The sequence below is a fragment of the Peromyscus maniculatus genome, chromosome 4 (genome assembly GCF_049852395.1).
Source record: "Peromyscus maniculatus bairdii isolate BWxNUB_F1_BW_parent chromosome 4, HU_Pman_BW_mat_3.1, whole genome shotgun sequence".
Taxonomy (NCBI): Eukaryota; Metazoa; Chordata; class Mammalia; order Rodentia; family Cricetidae; genus Peromyscus; species Peromyscus maniculatus.
Genome location: NC_134855.1, coordinates 143585215 through 143599973, shown reverse-complemented (window position 1 = coordinate 143599973; position 14759 = coordinate 143585215). Strand labels below are relative to the sequence as shown.

At 50.6% G+C, this 14759-nt stretch overlaps 1 protein-coding gene across 2 annotated transcripts in view; it reads right to left on the bottom strand.

Moving 5' to 3' along the window:
- The window catches only part of Rims4 (regulating synaptic membrane exocytosis 4), a 62731-nt gene extending 56121 nt beyond the window's left edge, over window positions 1-6610 (bottom strand). The window contains exon 1 of one of the 2 annotated variants that reach the window (XM_042276766.2): window positions 6318-6610. In XM_042276766.2, the coding sequence (XP_042132700.1) occupies window positions 6318-6414 (97 nt within the window). In that variant the 5' untranslated portion in view covers window positions 6415-6610. The remainder of the gene's footprint in view (window positions 1-6317) is intronic. The other variant, XM_042276767.2, reaches the window with a different exon arrangement.
- Between the last annotated feature and the right edge of the window lie 8149 nt (window positions 6611-14759).

Sequence of the window (14759 nt, the reverse complement as noted above, 5' to 3'; positions counted from 1 at the left end):
GAGTGGTGCTCCAGGGCTGTCAAGTAGAAATAGCACAGCGTTAAATATAATCTAGTCCTGGCCTACATCGTTCTGCAGAGGCAGGTGATGGCTGGGCCCTCAGGGCCAGGGCAGACAACTGGATCCTTCAAGGAGGTCATGCAGTCAGAGCTGCTGCTGGCCACCTGAAGGGGACCACCCAGGAATGGTGGTCTGTAGCTGGCTGCCAGTCCCTGGGGTGCTTATATAAGCCAAACAGGCCCCAGGCCTTGTCATTCGCTATTGTGACAGCCCCTTCCCACAAGGGAACTCATCTTCAGAGCTGGAAGGTAGCCTCCAGGCAAGCACAGTTGGGCTGAGATCACCACCCATGGATGGCTTCAGCTGACTAGGATTCCACATCTGTAAAATGGGCATATCTGAAGCAGCAGCCAGCACCGCCGTTGATACAGAAATCCATGAGATCATGGAAGGCAGCGGACACCACCAAGGAAGCCCTCCAGTCATTTTGTTTGCTTGTTTGTTTGTTTGTTTGTTTGTTTTTACCACCCTGAGAGATGCTCTAACCAAGATCATTATCCCTCCCCCAACCCTGAATTTAGGAAGATAAAGATTGCTTGAGGCTCCAGGCCGTGGAATCAAATTCAAGCTCTAGGATCTTTTCATAAAAAGACAGTGAATGGCGCAGACCTTGAGACTGGAAGGGGTTCTTTCCTGATAGTTTTTAAAAGCTATACTGGCGATGGCTGTTGGGTAGAAGAACTGCTAGAGACAGAAGAGCAGCTGGGTGGGGTGGGGGTGCGGCCTTCCAGTTCCACTTTCTTCCACAGTCCAACTGCACCCCAACTGCCCTCCAGCCTGAGCACTGGAGAGTGGCAAGGAGAGAGAGGGGGGCTTCATCCCCCAAAGGGAACCAAGGCAGATGGATCTTTCCTTCCCCTTCCCCTAGTAGTGTGTGTGTGTGTGTGTGTGTGTGTGTGTGTGTGTGTGTGTGTGTGTGTAAGGGGGTGTAGCTGCAAACCAAGGAAGTTGGAGCTGGATGAGGAGAAAGGTGATATACCCAAGGAAGAGACTGAAGAAAAGAGCTCTGGGGGTCAGAGAAAACCCTAGCAGCAGTCCTAAGGCGTGTACACGGCTGTGGGCGTGTACAGGGCTGTGGGCGTGTCTCTGTCGTCTGTCTGTCTGTGTGTGGCCTTGCACCTGGCTTTCCTGAGATGATTCCTTCAGGATAATCTGACTTGAGTGTCTTGATCTGCATGCTCACCTTCAACTGTAGAGGCACTTGGCTTGAGTTTTCCAAATCTAGGAGAATTCTGCCCAGCTCCCAATTTTACAGGACATGACAAAGCTGGGTGTGGTGATGCAGACCCGTAACCCAAGCGCTCAGGAAGCTGAGGCAGGAGGACCACATGTTTGAGGAAAGCCTGGGCTACACAGTGAATGGTTAGACCCTTCCTCAAAAACAAACAAGGAGATTACAGTTCCAGGTGGTAAACTGGGGTGTGGGTAACAGAGGGCAGAAAAGGAAAGGGACCCAGAATGTGGCATCCGGTGGGGTGAGGGAGAGAGGAGGTTCCAGAGCCTAGATGCATGCTTTAAGGCACCCCCCCTCCTGAAGATACGATATACTAGAGCTCCCTGAATCATGCACACAGCCCAGCCCCCCTTCTGGAGCTGAAAGACTCACTCTGTTCCCACCATTTCTAGGGGAAGGAGCAGGGGCAGCAGGACATTTTGTTTCCCAGATGAAGCTTGGGTCAAATTTCAAGGACAAAAGTTAGCTCTTGGCCTGGGAACGAAAACTCCGCCAAATCCTGTACATTTGGGAGGGAGGGTGAGATTTCAGTGTGGTCATTCCAGGTGCCTGGGGGTGCTGGCAGGAACTGGAACCCTGAATTCCACTGCCAAGATCTGTCTGGCAGGAAATGGGTAGCTTCACAGCCTCCAAGTAACTCAGACAACCACCTCCATTTCCCCTCTGTTCAAAACCGGGGGTGGGGATGAGGGCTGTGGTAATAGTTTGTGGGTCCCACCCACCACACGCTCCCCTCGAAAAGATTTGGTCTGAGCGGAAGAGGGAGGTGCCATGGAGGGCTTTCCAGCCCAGAGATGTGGCCTTAACTGCTAGGAGAGGGACTGGTAGCCGGCTGGTGTTGCCATGGTAACTTCCTCCCTGAGCTGGATCGAAGCATCCATCCTATGGGCAAATCAGAGCTGGCTCCTCCAGCTTCTCCGCCCTTCTCCTGGGCGGGCGGGGGAGAACTAGACACCAAATTATTTGGTCAGGCTCAAGAACACTAGCCTCAGGTCCAGACCCTGACGTAACAACTTCTTTTGGTATCTACTACAAAGGGGGATATACCTCAGATCCCCAACTATACCCTAAGGGACCAGCCTGTGGATGTGCTACAAATAAACTCATTAGAAAGAGGAGGGAAACGATAAGCCGGAATGCTTTTCACTTTCATTTGGCTTGCAAGCCCCCTGAAATACCCACCTTTTAGGTACTTCAAAAAAAGCTGGCCCAGTAGTTTTACCTTCGTAAACTACAATGCAATAAAATTAATCTGTTAACATGATGACGGCTAAAATTTTGAAAATCAGGATTTTCTTTGCCCAAATGCACAGAGGTCTTCTTTATGGCCATGCTCAGAGACAACTCTCACTTGTCAAGGAGGCAGACCAGAGCTAATAGGTATTGAGACCCACTCCATGCCAGGTACCGCTGCATCGCAAGCAGCGTAATTAAAAGCAAGTATGCTTGAATCCGTTCTCCCAGATTTAATCCCTAACTCCCTCACTTCCTGGCTAAATGACCTTGAATGAATTACTCTGCCTAGACCTCAGTTTTCTTATATGAAAATGGGGATGTTATACAGGATATTAATTTTATGGGATGTTATGAGGAAAGATTAAAATAATGCATCTTAAATGCCTAGAAAGATATGTAGCATATGGTAATAATTTTTAAAACATTGACCCAAAGGAGTCTACTGGGAGCACTATTATTTTCTTCCTTGTGTAGGTGAGGAGACAGGGTCACATGTCCTCCCCAACCTAGTTGCAAACCCATGGCCAGTAAGTCATGGGTAGAAATACCCACTGTCCCTGAGTGCCTGCCTCTCTAAAGCCCCAGCGTCCTTGGGAACAAGGCAAGACAGCATCATCATCAGAGATGCATCCAGAACGAATGAGGGCAGATTCCTCTTGACGGGCATTGTAGCAACCAGCAGTGATCCTCTTCTTAGGCTCAAGGGTGCTAGAAAGACATGGGAAGAGAGGGCAGCTTCCCCTTACCCTACTTGCCCACACTCCTAAGTCCAAAGCAGGGAGGTGCTCTGCCCCACTTAAAGCTAACGAAAAGTCTCATCCTCAGCCTATGACTCAGGAAGCTAGCTGGAGAAGCATGAGAGCCTTGAAGATGCCTCTGGCCTAATCTAATAGATGGAGAATGATGTATCGACATGGGTTGGGAACAGTAACAAAGGGGAGGCTCTCAGCTGAGCCTGAAGCCTGTCAGGGACACACTTCAGAAATGAAACCACCAAGGACAGAGAGGCAGTAAAGGGGGCCAGCGGGAGAGGAGAGGAAGTCAGGACGAGCCAAGTCTGGGTTGGCCTCCTCGGGTTAAGCCAATCCCTGTCCAGGACCCCAGAACCTATTCCAACTGCCTTTAGAAACAGTTCCGTTCAGTGCTGTTTTAAAGGAAATAAACCCAATTTTCTTCTTTTGGGAGAAAATGAATGAATGAGACGATCAAGAGAAATTAAGCATCAGGACAACGGTTCTTACTTCCAACTCTCACCAGCCCATCATTATTCTTCCAGGTATGAAAGTAGACTTTCTCCTCCTCCTTCCCAAGCTGGAGACAGCCTTAGGGCTGAGCAGGTGGGGAGCCTGAGATGCCCAAACAGAGCCCCGGGCTGCCAACCACACCCCAAGGCCTCCTCACCTGGGAACCATTTTCTGCACTGTGAGATCCGGCTTTTTAAAAATCCTCCTCCAGAAAAAGAAGCTACTGGTGTTCTGAAGAGAGCCGGAAACCTGGTTCTGCTCTCAGCTTTGTGCATGAGACACCAGATGACCTTGGGTTACACAAACACACACACACACACACACACACACACACACACACACACACACACACCACACCAGCGCTTCATTCTCACAGATACACAACCCCCAACCCATGTATTTGGGGCCTAGGAGGGCCAAAGAAGGTCTTTTACAAGTAAAATACAAGAATTTAAAGAAACTCACTGAGGAGGTGGGGACAACTAGACTGGTGGTGAGAAATACTGTTAATATTCTCAACGAAGCTGTCTTTGACTCGAGTGAAACTAGAATGAACCTTGCAATAAGAGCCAAGGTGCCTGACCCACAACATGCAGCATGACTTTGGAGAAAAGCCAAACTGTGCCTGCCTCTGATGTTCCTACACACCTGTGCTCCTGCCCAGTTTGACTCATGAGACACAAGTAAGTGGTCTGTCGAACTTTAGGAGAGCAACCTGACATCAATTCAGGGCTGGAAACTTGCTCTCTCCACAGATGCCCCAAGAATCCCCACCCCCCACCCTGCTCATCTCTACAGCTCGTTTCTTCTCTCAGTTAGCTGCAGTAGAGGCCACTACATTAGGGACCTCTCCCCAGTTCCACCTCACCTGGTCTTGTCTAGGATAATAATACCACACTCCTCAGCTATCCGAGGAGAGAAGCTGAGCTCCTGGGCCTCGGGTATTCGATGTGTCAGATGGTGAGTACATGGTCTGTACAACAACCATCTTCACCTCCAGCTCCTGCCCCCAGGGCAACAGAACATTCTATCAGGTGTTGGCCTCAACTATTACCATTCACTCACCACCCACAGACCCTGGGGAATTTTCCTTTGCTCATCTGTCACTGGTACTTGGGCACCCATTACCCACCACTCCACCTGATAACAGGACCTAGGCAGAAAGATCCAGCCGGCAGGGAGTTGAAACCTGAGCTCTTGAATTCCTTAAGCTGTGCAGTAAAATTTGGGGGTAATGCTTATATGCTTTTTTTTCCCTCGGAGTGCTAATTTGTATTTTAATCAGTATTGAACCCACTTGTTCCTACACACATACACACTCCTCTCCCCCGCCCCTCATTGACTTCAAATACTCTCAAATTATCAGTTCAAAAACCATTTCACTCCAGCCTCCCACCACACGGAGCCTTGTATCTGAGGCAGCGTCATCCGCATTTCACAGATGAGGAGACTGAGGCTCCGGAGGGCATGACTCGCCCAAGGTCACAGCTTATGGAATAAAGGAATAAAGACTGGGATCTGAAGCCAGCTCCTCATCCTGCACTCTTTGGAGGACCTCTCCTCCAAATCTTATAGGTACCGCACCTGTTGTTGGATTCCCTTCTTTACCCCAAAACCAAACTCACAGCTCTCTGTACCCTCTGCCTGGTCCCAGGATCCAGGGTTTCCTCCCCACCCCTGGGCTCTGGCTATCATTTGGGATTTTGGGTTTGATTTGGTTTTGGTTTTGGTTTTTGGTTTTTTTGCAGGCCTAGAAGCAGAAGGTCTGAGCTACGGTTTGGCAGCTGGGTTCAGCCCATCCAGAAAGGCCACCCCAGGGACAAGAGCACCTGAGTCAGGGGCACACACTGGAGGGTGCGCTGGTGTAGTTAGCGCTTACACTGTCTTACACCTCCCAGGGGAGGAAAGAGGAAAGGCCAGCAGACACCGGCCAGTTCTGCACGGCCCGCCCCAATCTGATTAGAGTCGGGAGCCTCAGCCTGTGGGGGAAGGGAACGAGGAAAAATAGGGGCACTCAGGGCTTTGGCCTCTGAACAGGGGTCTTGGGCAGGGAGCCTCCGGATGCCGCTAAGACAAAGACCTCGGAGAGGTAAGGACTGCGCACAACCTCCAACCTCTGGGAGGCACGTCGGAAGCCAAGGGGTGAGGCGGCCTAAACCCTAAGATCTGACTAGGGGCCATATACCAGACTTAGGTGGGGGCAAGTCGTGTCCAGAAACAAGACGGGGGTCGCGGGGGAGTCCTGTAGGGCAGGTACACAAAAATAGGGAGAGTTGAGTCCAGGCCACCCAAGGGCCCACCTGCGCGAGAAGGGTGAGTGCAGATGATCAAGGGGTCCCTGGGGCAGAGGGGCAGGACCAGAGCTTATCCTAGCCCCTGGGGTCCCCAGGGAGTGGAAGGGGGCCCTGGATGTTTATCCCGGCGGGACCGGGAGTGCAGTGGAGACAGTGGCCGCTTCTCCCCGGCGCCCCGGGTCCCCGAGGGTCCCTGGCATGCGTATCCCGGGACAGCCTCCTAGGGTGGGCAGCCCGAAGCGCGCTCACCTGCGTCCTCATCGTCGAAGGAGTTCATGCACGGGAAGTAGATGGCGAGCGCCTCGAAGGAGGCGGACAGGCTGAGGCGGCTCTGCGAGCGCTCCATGCCCGCGCCCGCGCCAGGAGCCTCGGCCGCGGCGGCGGCGGGCGGCTTGGGCAGCTTGGCCGCCCCATTCTTGACGCGGAGTACGGCGCGCGGCGTGGTGGCGGCGGCCCGGGGCTCCGCGGGCTGGCGGCTGGGCTGGCGACGGGGCGCAGAGGGCCGGACGCTGGCGGCGCGTGGAGCCGGAGACGCGCGGTGCTCGCGGCGGTGGCGGTGGCGGTGGCGGCGGTGGTGGCGGCGGCGGTGGCGGCGCAGCGCGCTCTGGCCCGCGGCGCCCCCAGCCTGCTTGCCGCGAGGGGCGGGCCGGAGCCGGGCGCCGCAGCCAATCGCCGCGGCCCGGGGGAGGGGGCGCCGCGGGCGGGGCGTGGGAGCCGCGAGGGTGCGGGCTGCGCCGCCGCTGCTAGCCGGGCAGGTGCAGGAGCCCGCCGCAAGGCTGTCTGCGCCCGGCTGATGCAGTTGAACCCCCAGTGGCCTCTCTGACCGGTGACTGTGAGTCCTCAGACTCACTCCAGAGGCAGGTGGCCAGTCACCCCAATTCAAGCAGGCCTCACCCAGAGACCCAGATGTGAACAGAGGGACACAGTCTAAGAAATCCAAAAATCCTGCCCGATCCCCCTAGGACTCCAGCTCACAAGGAGACCCTCAGATACACAAGCACCCACAAGGATGTATTTACTCAGCAAGAGAGATCTTAGGCCCTCATACACTCTGGGGGAGTGGAGGGACACCCGGACAGACATACCCTCATAGACACCTGAACAGACAATCTATAGATACACAGAGACTCCTAGAGACGTAGTGGCAGATACACCAACTGGCAAGTTCAGAGGGTACACAGAGACCTGCAGAGTTACAGGGAACAACAGGCAGGACATGTCCTCCCACACAGCGGAGACCCTCAGATCCCACAAACCTCACAGAAGTTTAGATAGACACACACCTCCTCATGGACCCACACTTGAAGTGTGCAGACACCCTGGAAGTCTCCCACACAGAGAACATCGTCCCAGACCACCTCAGACACTTAGCACTCCTCCTCCTGAGATGACCTATATGTCAAAACCTGGGACAGTCACCCTCCGAACATTCATACCTACAGACACAGCCATACAGACTGAGTCACCCACAGGGATGGATTCATTCTGATGCAGACACCCTCAGACTCAAGATCCTGAGACCTTGCTGCAGGCTCACACTGGCATACACTCTCAGACATATCTTGATGACCACAGTCCTTGGAATCACACCCACAGGCTCAGATACCCAGAGCCTGGGTATAGACAGACAAGCTCATCAGCGACCCCGGCTGTTCTCTCTACCTGAATGACAAGAAGTTCCCTCTACCAGCAGAAGTGGCTCCCCTTTCCAGCTGCTCCCATCCCTCTCCCTGAAGCAACCATCTGAGGTGACCTCAGAAAGACAGCTTGGTCCCTTCATTCCAAGAGGCCTAGGGGCAAGCCTCTCCATCTCACTGACCTATTTCCTCATCCATGTGACGGCGACAGGAACCCTCTATTCTGTATGGTTGTATCTGTTTTCTGTTGCTTCGTAGTCAACCAAGTGGAAGCAACAGCTCTTTATCAATGTACAATCTGTCTAGATGGGAAGTCTGGGCAGCTTAGCTGGGTTCTCTATTTAGAGCCTTGCCAAGTATCAGCCAGGTGTGGCCGGCTGTTACTGAAGGCTCTGGAGAAGAATCTCATTCCATGATTATTCAGGGTACCAGCAGGATTCAGTTCCTTGGTGCTGTAGGACTGAAGGCCATGTCGGCTGGCAGCTCAGCATCTACAAATGGCCTCTCCATGGGCTCTCCATCTTCAAAACCACCACAGGAACGCCAACCCCTTCTCATCCTTTGCTCTTTCTAACTCCCCCCTGGGTTATCCCCAAAGGATAGTTAGTCCTCCTTCATCCTTTATATTGCCTTACAACCTGATCATGGCAGTGATGCCTTTTCCTAGTTCCACACACAGTCAAACAGAAGGGAATTATAAAAGGTGGGGACCCCTGGACTAGCCTTCCAATTCTGTCACCTTGCTGAGTACTTGGCACAAAGAAGGCACTCCTGAAGCCTTGTCCCCTTTCCAGGAATCATACTCTGACCTTGAGAACAATAGAAAAGTCAGAGTGTTCGGTATACAGCCACTCTGCCTTGGTAAATGGGAGCTTCACTCTTTCTAGGCATTCAGACACCATACATCTTAGAGCGTTCTCTCTCTCTCTCTCTCTCTCTCTCTCTCTCTCTCTCTCTCTCTCTCTCTCTCTCTCTCTCTCTCTCTCTGCCTGTCTTCATCAGTGACTCTGGTCCTCTACACCTAAAGTATACCTAGACTACTTCTCCATGGTTCTCATCTGGTCCAGAGTCTACAAGGTCCTAACTTTGTGTGCTCTGCCACCTCTCTGTCCTCATCCCCCACACATCCCTGCGGCTCACTTGGCTCAAAACCCAGTGGAATTTCTCTTCCCTCTGCCAGAAACACTCTCTGGGAAGCCACAAGGCTTGCTCTCATGGACATTCATTCAAATATCACTTCTGCAGTAAAGGCTCCTCTCATGGCCACCTCTCTGAGATGACAAATTCTCTCTACCCTTTTTTCCCCCCTGTGTACCTCTAGTAGTCATCTGATCCATCATGTCTGTGGAGGATGGATGTTTTTCTTATTTTCTCATTCTTTCTATCTACCCACCCCAGAGACTAGTAGGGTACCTGGCAAAAAGTGGTTCTCCTTTAATTAATTGTAGGTTGGATGAATGAACCCTCATACCAGCTTATGAAGGGGGGTGTCCTTAGCACTTCTGTCCCCATCTTTTACAAAGAACTGAGACTTATAGAGAGGACCTGATGTCCCCAAGGTCACAGGAAAAGAATGAGACTGAAGCCTGGGCCAGCCCGACTCCACTGTCTGTCTTTTCCTGTGCTCTGTCAGCCTCCTAACACCAGGGCAAATTAATTCAGGGAAGCCCATGTGAGGGGGCTGTGGGAGGTCACAGAACTTGGCCTGGAACCAGGGAAGACATCTCAGAGACTCAAGAGTGATGTCCAAGCCTACATATTGAAAGCAGGCTGTGCATGAAAATTAAGCATGTAGACAGACCCTGAGCTAACCTTTGGAGCCTCGCCACTAATCAGCAGGACTTCTGTGCCACTCTTGAAAGCGTGTATACAATGTTTGTCTAAGCCCCTCCCTTTATATCCAGATGAAGCTCGGTGACTATGTTGTCACCAGTAGAAAACGGGGGGGGGGGGCCAGGGGGGTGAGGAGGGGGTGTACAGCACATAGAACTTCTGCAGGTAGGTCAATAAGGTCTTGCTGCTTCTTCCTGGCTTGTGCAGGCTCCACACCTTGGGAGAAGCCAGCCTCTGCCCGAGATGCCTAGCTATGTGAGGACTCCATGCTAGATGTCATAAGAAAGCCCCAAGGAGCTGCCAGCTATCAGACAGCCTGGACCACTGGCCGTGTGAGAAAGCCATCCTGAGGCCCATCCTGGATGGAGCTTGATGGGGCCACAGCTGACACCTGCTGGCAACCAAGTGAGAGACACCGAGTATTTGCTGCCCCACTGAGCAAATGTCTGTCTAGAGATCATATTTATGTCACAGTGGAACAGTGATTTTGAGCAAGTGAATTAACCCATCTGGGCTTTGGTCTCTCCAACCGTAACAGGGACAGTGCCTCACAAAGTGGGTATCACCATTAAGTGAGTTCCTCAGCCTGGAGCTCTGAAAACACTAGATACAGCATGCGCTCTGTAAGTGTGAGCTTATACTCCAAGGTCCACACAGCTCCACCTGTCAGAGCCAACCACACTGAGCAACGGGGACCTGAAATACCACCAAATGGCTCATCCTGGGGAGAGGGAAACTGAGCCTCAGAAAGTGTCATACAGCACATGTGGGCAGAGCTGTTGAAAAGCAGACCTTTTGTCTTGGACCTGTGCTGGTTCATCATGATCCAGGTCACTCAGTCAGCTGGCAAGAGTCTGGGGGCTTCTGGTGAGGTGCGCAGATGAAGCTGACTGTAGGGAGGAAGAAAGGCAGCTCTGAAGGACTGGTCTGGGGGCATGGAGATGGCTCAGAGTGCAAAGGTGACTGCCACCACTCCTGACCATCTGGGTTTGACCCCTGAGACCCACCTGGTAAAAAAGAGCCCCTATCCTTGGTTTCTAAGAACAAGTTCAAGATGTACACACCCCTCCCCCGACCGTGTGCACAAATTGATCTTTGTTTTGTGTTTTGAGGCAATGTCTCGCTGTGTAGCTCTGGCTGTCCTGGGACTCGCTCTGTAGACCAGGCTGACCTTGAACTCATAGAGATCCACCTGCCTCTGCCTCTCAAATACCAGGATTAAAGGTGTGCGCCATTATATGTGACTCCAATGGGGTTGTTTGTTTGTTTGTTTTTGTTTTTGAAAGAAAAGAAAGCTAGTCAGTCTTTGGTGTCATTTCTCCTTTCAGGGTTAGCTCATGACTAATATTCCAGGAATAGGGTTTGGGCTTAAAAGCCTAAATCTTTGATCCCTTATAAATATGGCATTTCCCCATGGGAAATCTCATTGACTGGCCTCTTGGACCTGAGTGTGAGTGAGGTTTGAGGAACAAGTCTGAGAGTGAGGGGCGGCGTCTTGAGATTGTGGATGGGGACTAGTGGGTGTGGATCCAGGAGAAAAGCACTATGGGAAACCACAGGCAAGCTTCCACTTTGAGACCAGTAAAATGCAGAATGCCACAGGCCCGGCGGGTGGAATGGAGCTGAAGAAGCATTGTCTGGTGAACTTGAGTGCCCCTCCTTACTTTGGATATGTAGTCTCGGGTAAGTCCTTTGGGAATTCTCCATTAAGAAATAAAGAAAGGAGTCTGGGGACGGCCCCACTGGGTGGGTAAAGTGCTCGCCGTCCAAGCGTGAGAACCTGGGTACAGATCCCTGGACATGTGCCTATAATCTTGGTACTGGAGCGGCGAAGACAAGAGGATTTCAGGGGCTCACTGACCAGTCAGGCTAGCCAGATTGGAGAGCTCCAGGTTCATCGACAGAACCTGTCTCAAAAACTAAGGTGGAGAATAACTGGAGAAGACAGCCAAGGTCTATCTCTGGCCTCCACATCCACATGCACCAGCACACACATACAGGTGTGCACACAGATGTACACACAGACACACACACACACACACACAGACACACACACACACACACACACACACACACACCAGAGCGAAATCAGTTGTATAGAGTAGACATGACATTTACTAAGTGTTCACTGAATGGAAGTTCTGAGTTACTAATTCATATGAGTCAGAATGAAGAGCTCATAATACAGTGGTGATAAAACGGGCCTGGCCTCTGCCTTTGTGGGGTTTACAGTATGCCAATGATTACTGACATTATGTAATGGTTTGATTGTGATGCATTTAATCACAACTGTGATGAAAGGTATATAGCACATCTCTATTTTATAGTATTGTGGGAACTAGGGGCTGGGCAGACTATAAGTTTGACAAGGGTTCAAGAGCCTGCCCTGGAGAAGAGATATTCAATCTGGGGGTGTTACCTACTAGTAGTCTGGCACTGTTTGGGACCCCAAAAATAAAGAAAACAGAGTCAGTGGCCTCAGCTTTACAGTTTTTTGTGTGCATGGGTGTTCCACTTGCAAGTGTGTCTGTGAACCACGTGCATGCATGGTGCCCAAAGAGATTAGAAGAGGGCATTTAATACCCTGCAACTGGAGTTATAGGCAGTTGTGAGCTGCCATGTGGGCGCTGGGAACTGAACCCAGGTCCTCTGGTAGAGCAACAAGTACTCTTGACCACTGAGTATCTCTTCAGGCCTGCTCCATTTTAAAACGATCCTAGGGCTGCTCTGAATCGGAGTGAATGCAGAAGGAGCCCCTTCCCCTCTTCTTAGCAGATAAATCTTGGTTTTTTTTCTGTTTTTGTTTTTGTTTTGTTTTGTTTGTTTGTTTGTTTGAGACAGGGTTTCTCTGTGTAGCTCCTGGCTGTCCTGGAGCTCGCTCTGTAGACCAGGCTGGCCTCCTAAGTCTTGGTTTGAACTCAAATGCCATTGGCTGTTTTCTGCTTTCTCAACAAAGGCGGACAGCTGAGACAGAATGTTCCTCTGACGGGTGACATGGGGGGCCATATGGAAGGATGTAGTCAAGACTTGTATGGGAGACAACAAGGGCCCAGGCCAGGAGACTGTATAGACAGAAATAGGTGGTGTATTAAATTAGGTAAGGGATGAAGACATGGCCGAATTTCTGAATGGGCAGAGACAAAAAGGACATGTGGGTGGTGTCCCTCTTCTTCATGCCCCTTTGCCCTAAGCTGAGGGAAGAAGCCCTTATATTCTACATGATTCACAAAATCCAGTAAATGGCTAGAGAAAACGAGAGGGGCCTGCAAGGCAGCTAAGCCCAGCGTGGGTCTGTGTGCAGCTAGCTAGGTCAGCACGAACAAGACAGACTTTGTCTCTGCTCTGCCTGCTGGGGTAGAGGTGTGTGTGTGTGTGTGTGTGTGTGTGTGTGTGTGTGTGTGTGTGTGTGTGTGTGATCGCTGCTTATGTGTGCAAACCTATGTCCTCATCTGTGCAGCAATGACCTTGTCTCTGACTATGTCCTTGCAAGGTTTGTACCCTTGTGCTGAGCCTGTCCAGTCTGGCTTTAAATGCAATGTACACCCTGGTACTTGTACGTACTTGTGTGTGTGTGTGTGTGTGTGTGTGTGTGTGTGTGTGTGTGATTGAGAGAGAGAGAGAGAGAGAGAGAGAGAGAGAGAGAGAGAGAGAAGGGGGGATCTGAGGGCACATCTACAAATCCTGGTCTTTGTGTGGTTCTGTGTCTCCTTGAGTGTCTCCTGATGGCGTGTCCTTTTCGATGTCTGCCTGTCTCTAAGTGTATCAGTGTCTGTGTGGGTGTAACTGACTGGGTTGGCTATATTTATGTACAGTGTAAGATTTCTGTTCTTGTCTCTCTGCATCCTGGTTGATGTAAGTGTATCCTAAACTATGTATGAATGCTGTTGTATGTGACCTTGACCATGGAGACTGATAGCTGGAGAGGGAATACTTGTATTTTCTTGGGTAAATATCTGCCTTCAAGATGTCTAAAATATAACTTAAAGATGTTTAGAAGGCAGATACTAAGGACTTTTATAAACTCAAATTCTAACTACTTATCTGCTAATTTATTTTTTCATCCATCCATCCATCCATGCATCCATCCATCCAACTACACTGTCAGTTAGTTACTTTGTAGTTATCTCTCAGGTAAATTACTAAACTCAGTGCCTCAATGGCTTAGCAATTAAGAGCACTTGCTCCAGAGGACCCAGTTCAATTCCCAACACCCACATAGTGGTTCACAATCTCCCTTAACTCCAGTTCTAAGGGATTTGATGCCCTCTTCTGACCTCCAAGGGCACGAGGCACATGTGTAGTGTACAGACCTACATACGATAAAAACACTCATACACACAAAATAAAATAACATAAAATGAGGGTAACAAAGGCAGAGCTATTTGATAGGGCTGGGGTACATGACAATACATATGAAACACTTAGTGTGCTGTATGCTCCCTGTAAGTGCTCACTGTATTTACGTTTTTGGTATGTTTGTGTATGTTCCTGTTGGTATGTGCACACGTGGAGGTCAGAGGCTGATGTCCAGCATCTTCTTGGATCACTCTCCATCTTAGTTTTTGAGACAGTCTCTCCTTGAATTTGACTTAAATATTTGACTAGGATAGCTGACAATGAGTTTCAAGGATCTGCCTGTCTCCACCCTACACCCAGTACTGGGGTTGCAGCCAGGCTGTTGTATCTGTCCCTTCATGTGGGTGCTTGGGATCAGAACTCAGGTCCTCATGATTATGCTTTACCAGCTAAACTATTTCCCCAGCCCCTATACTAACCATTGTTACCACGTCATTGTGGTTAGGACATTTTAGCAAATCTTCAGCAGTTCACTAAATGCCACCTCTGAGCTAGAAGTTGGTCAGGTCACCACCCTCAGTGTGACCTTGGATAACTACCTCTTTGAGGAGATTCCAGATGCACCTGCACTTTCAAATGCATCAAGAGCTACGCAGCCACACAGCAGCCTAGAGGATTCTCCAAAGCCTCAGTGTAGTGCAATAATCTTTTTGTACACTGTGAAGATGTGTCACTATGATTGGTTTAATAAAAACAGGAATGGCCAATAGCTAGGCAGGATTTCTGGGCAGAGAGGATGCTGGGAAGAAGAAGGCACAGACGTCATGAGATGCAGAGTGAGCAGGATGGGCACTACGGAGATGAGGTAATAAAGCCATGAGGCAGAAAGTAAATTAATAGAAATATGTTAATTTAAATTACAAGA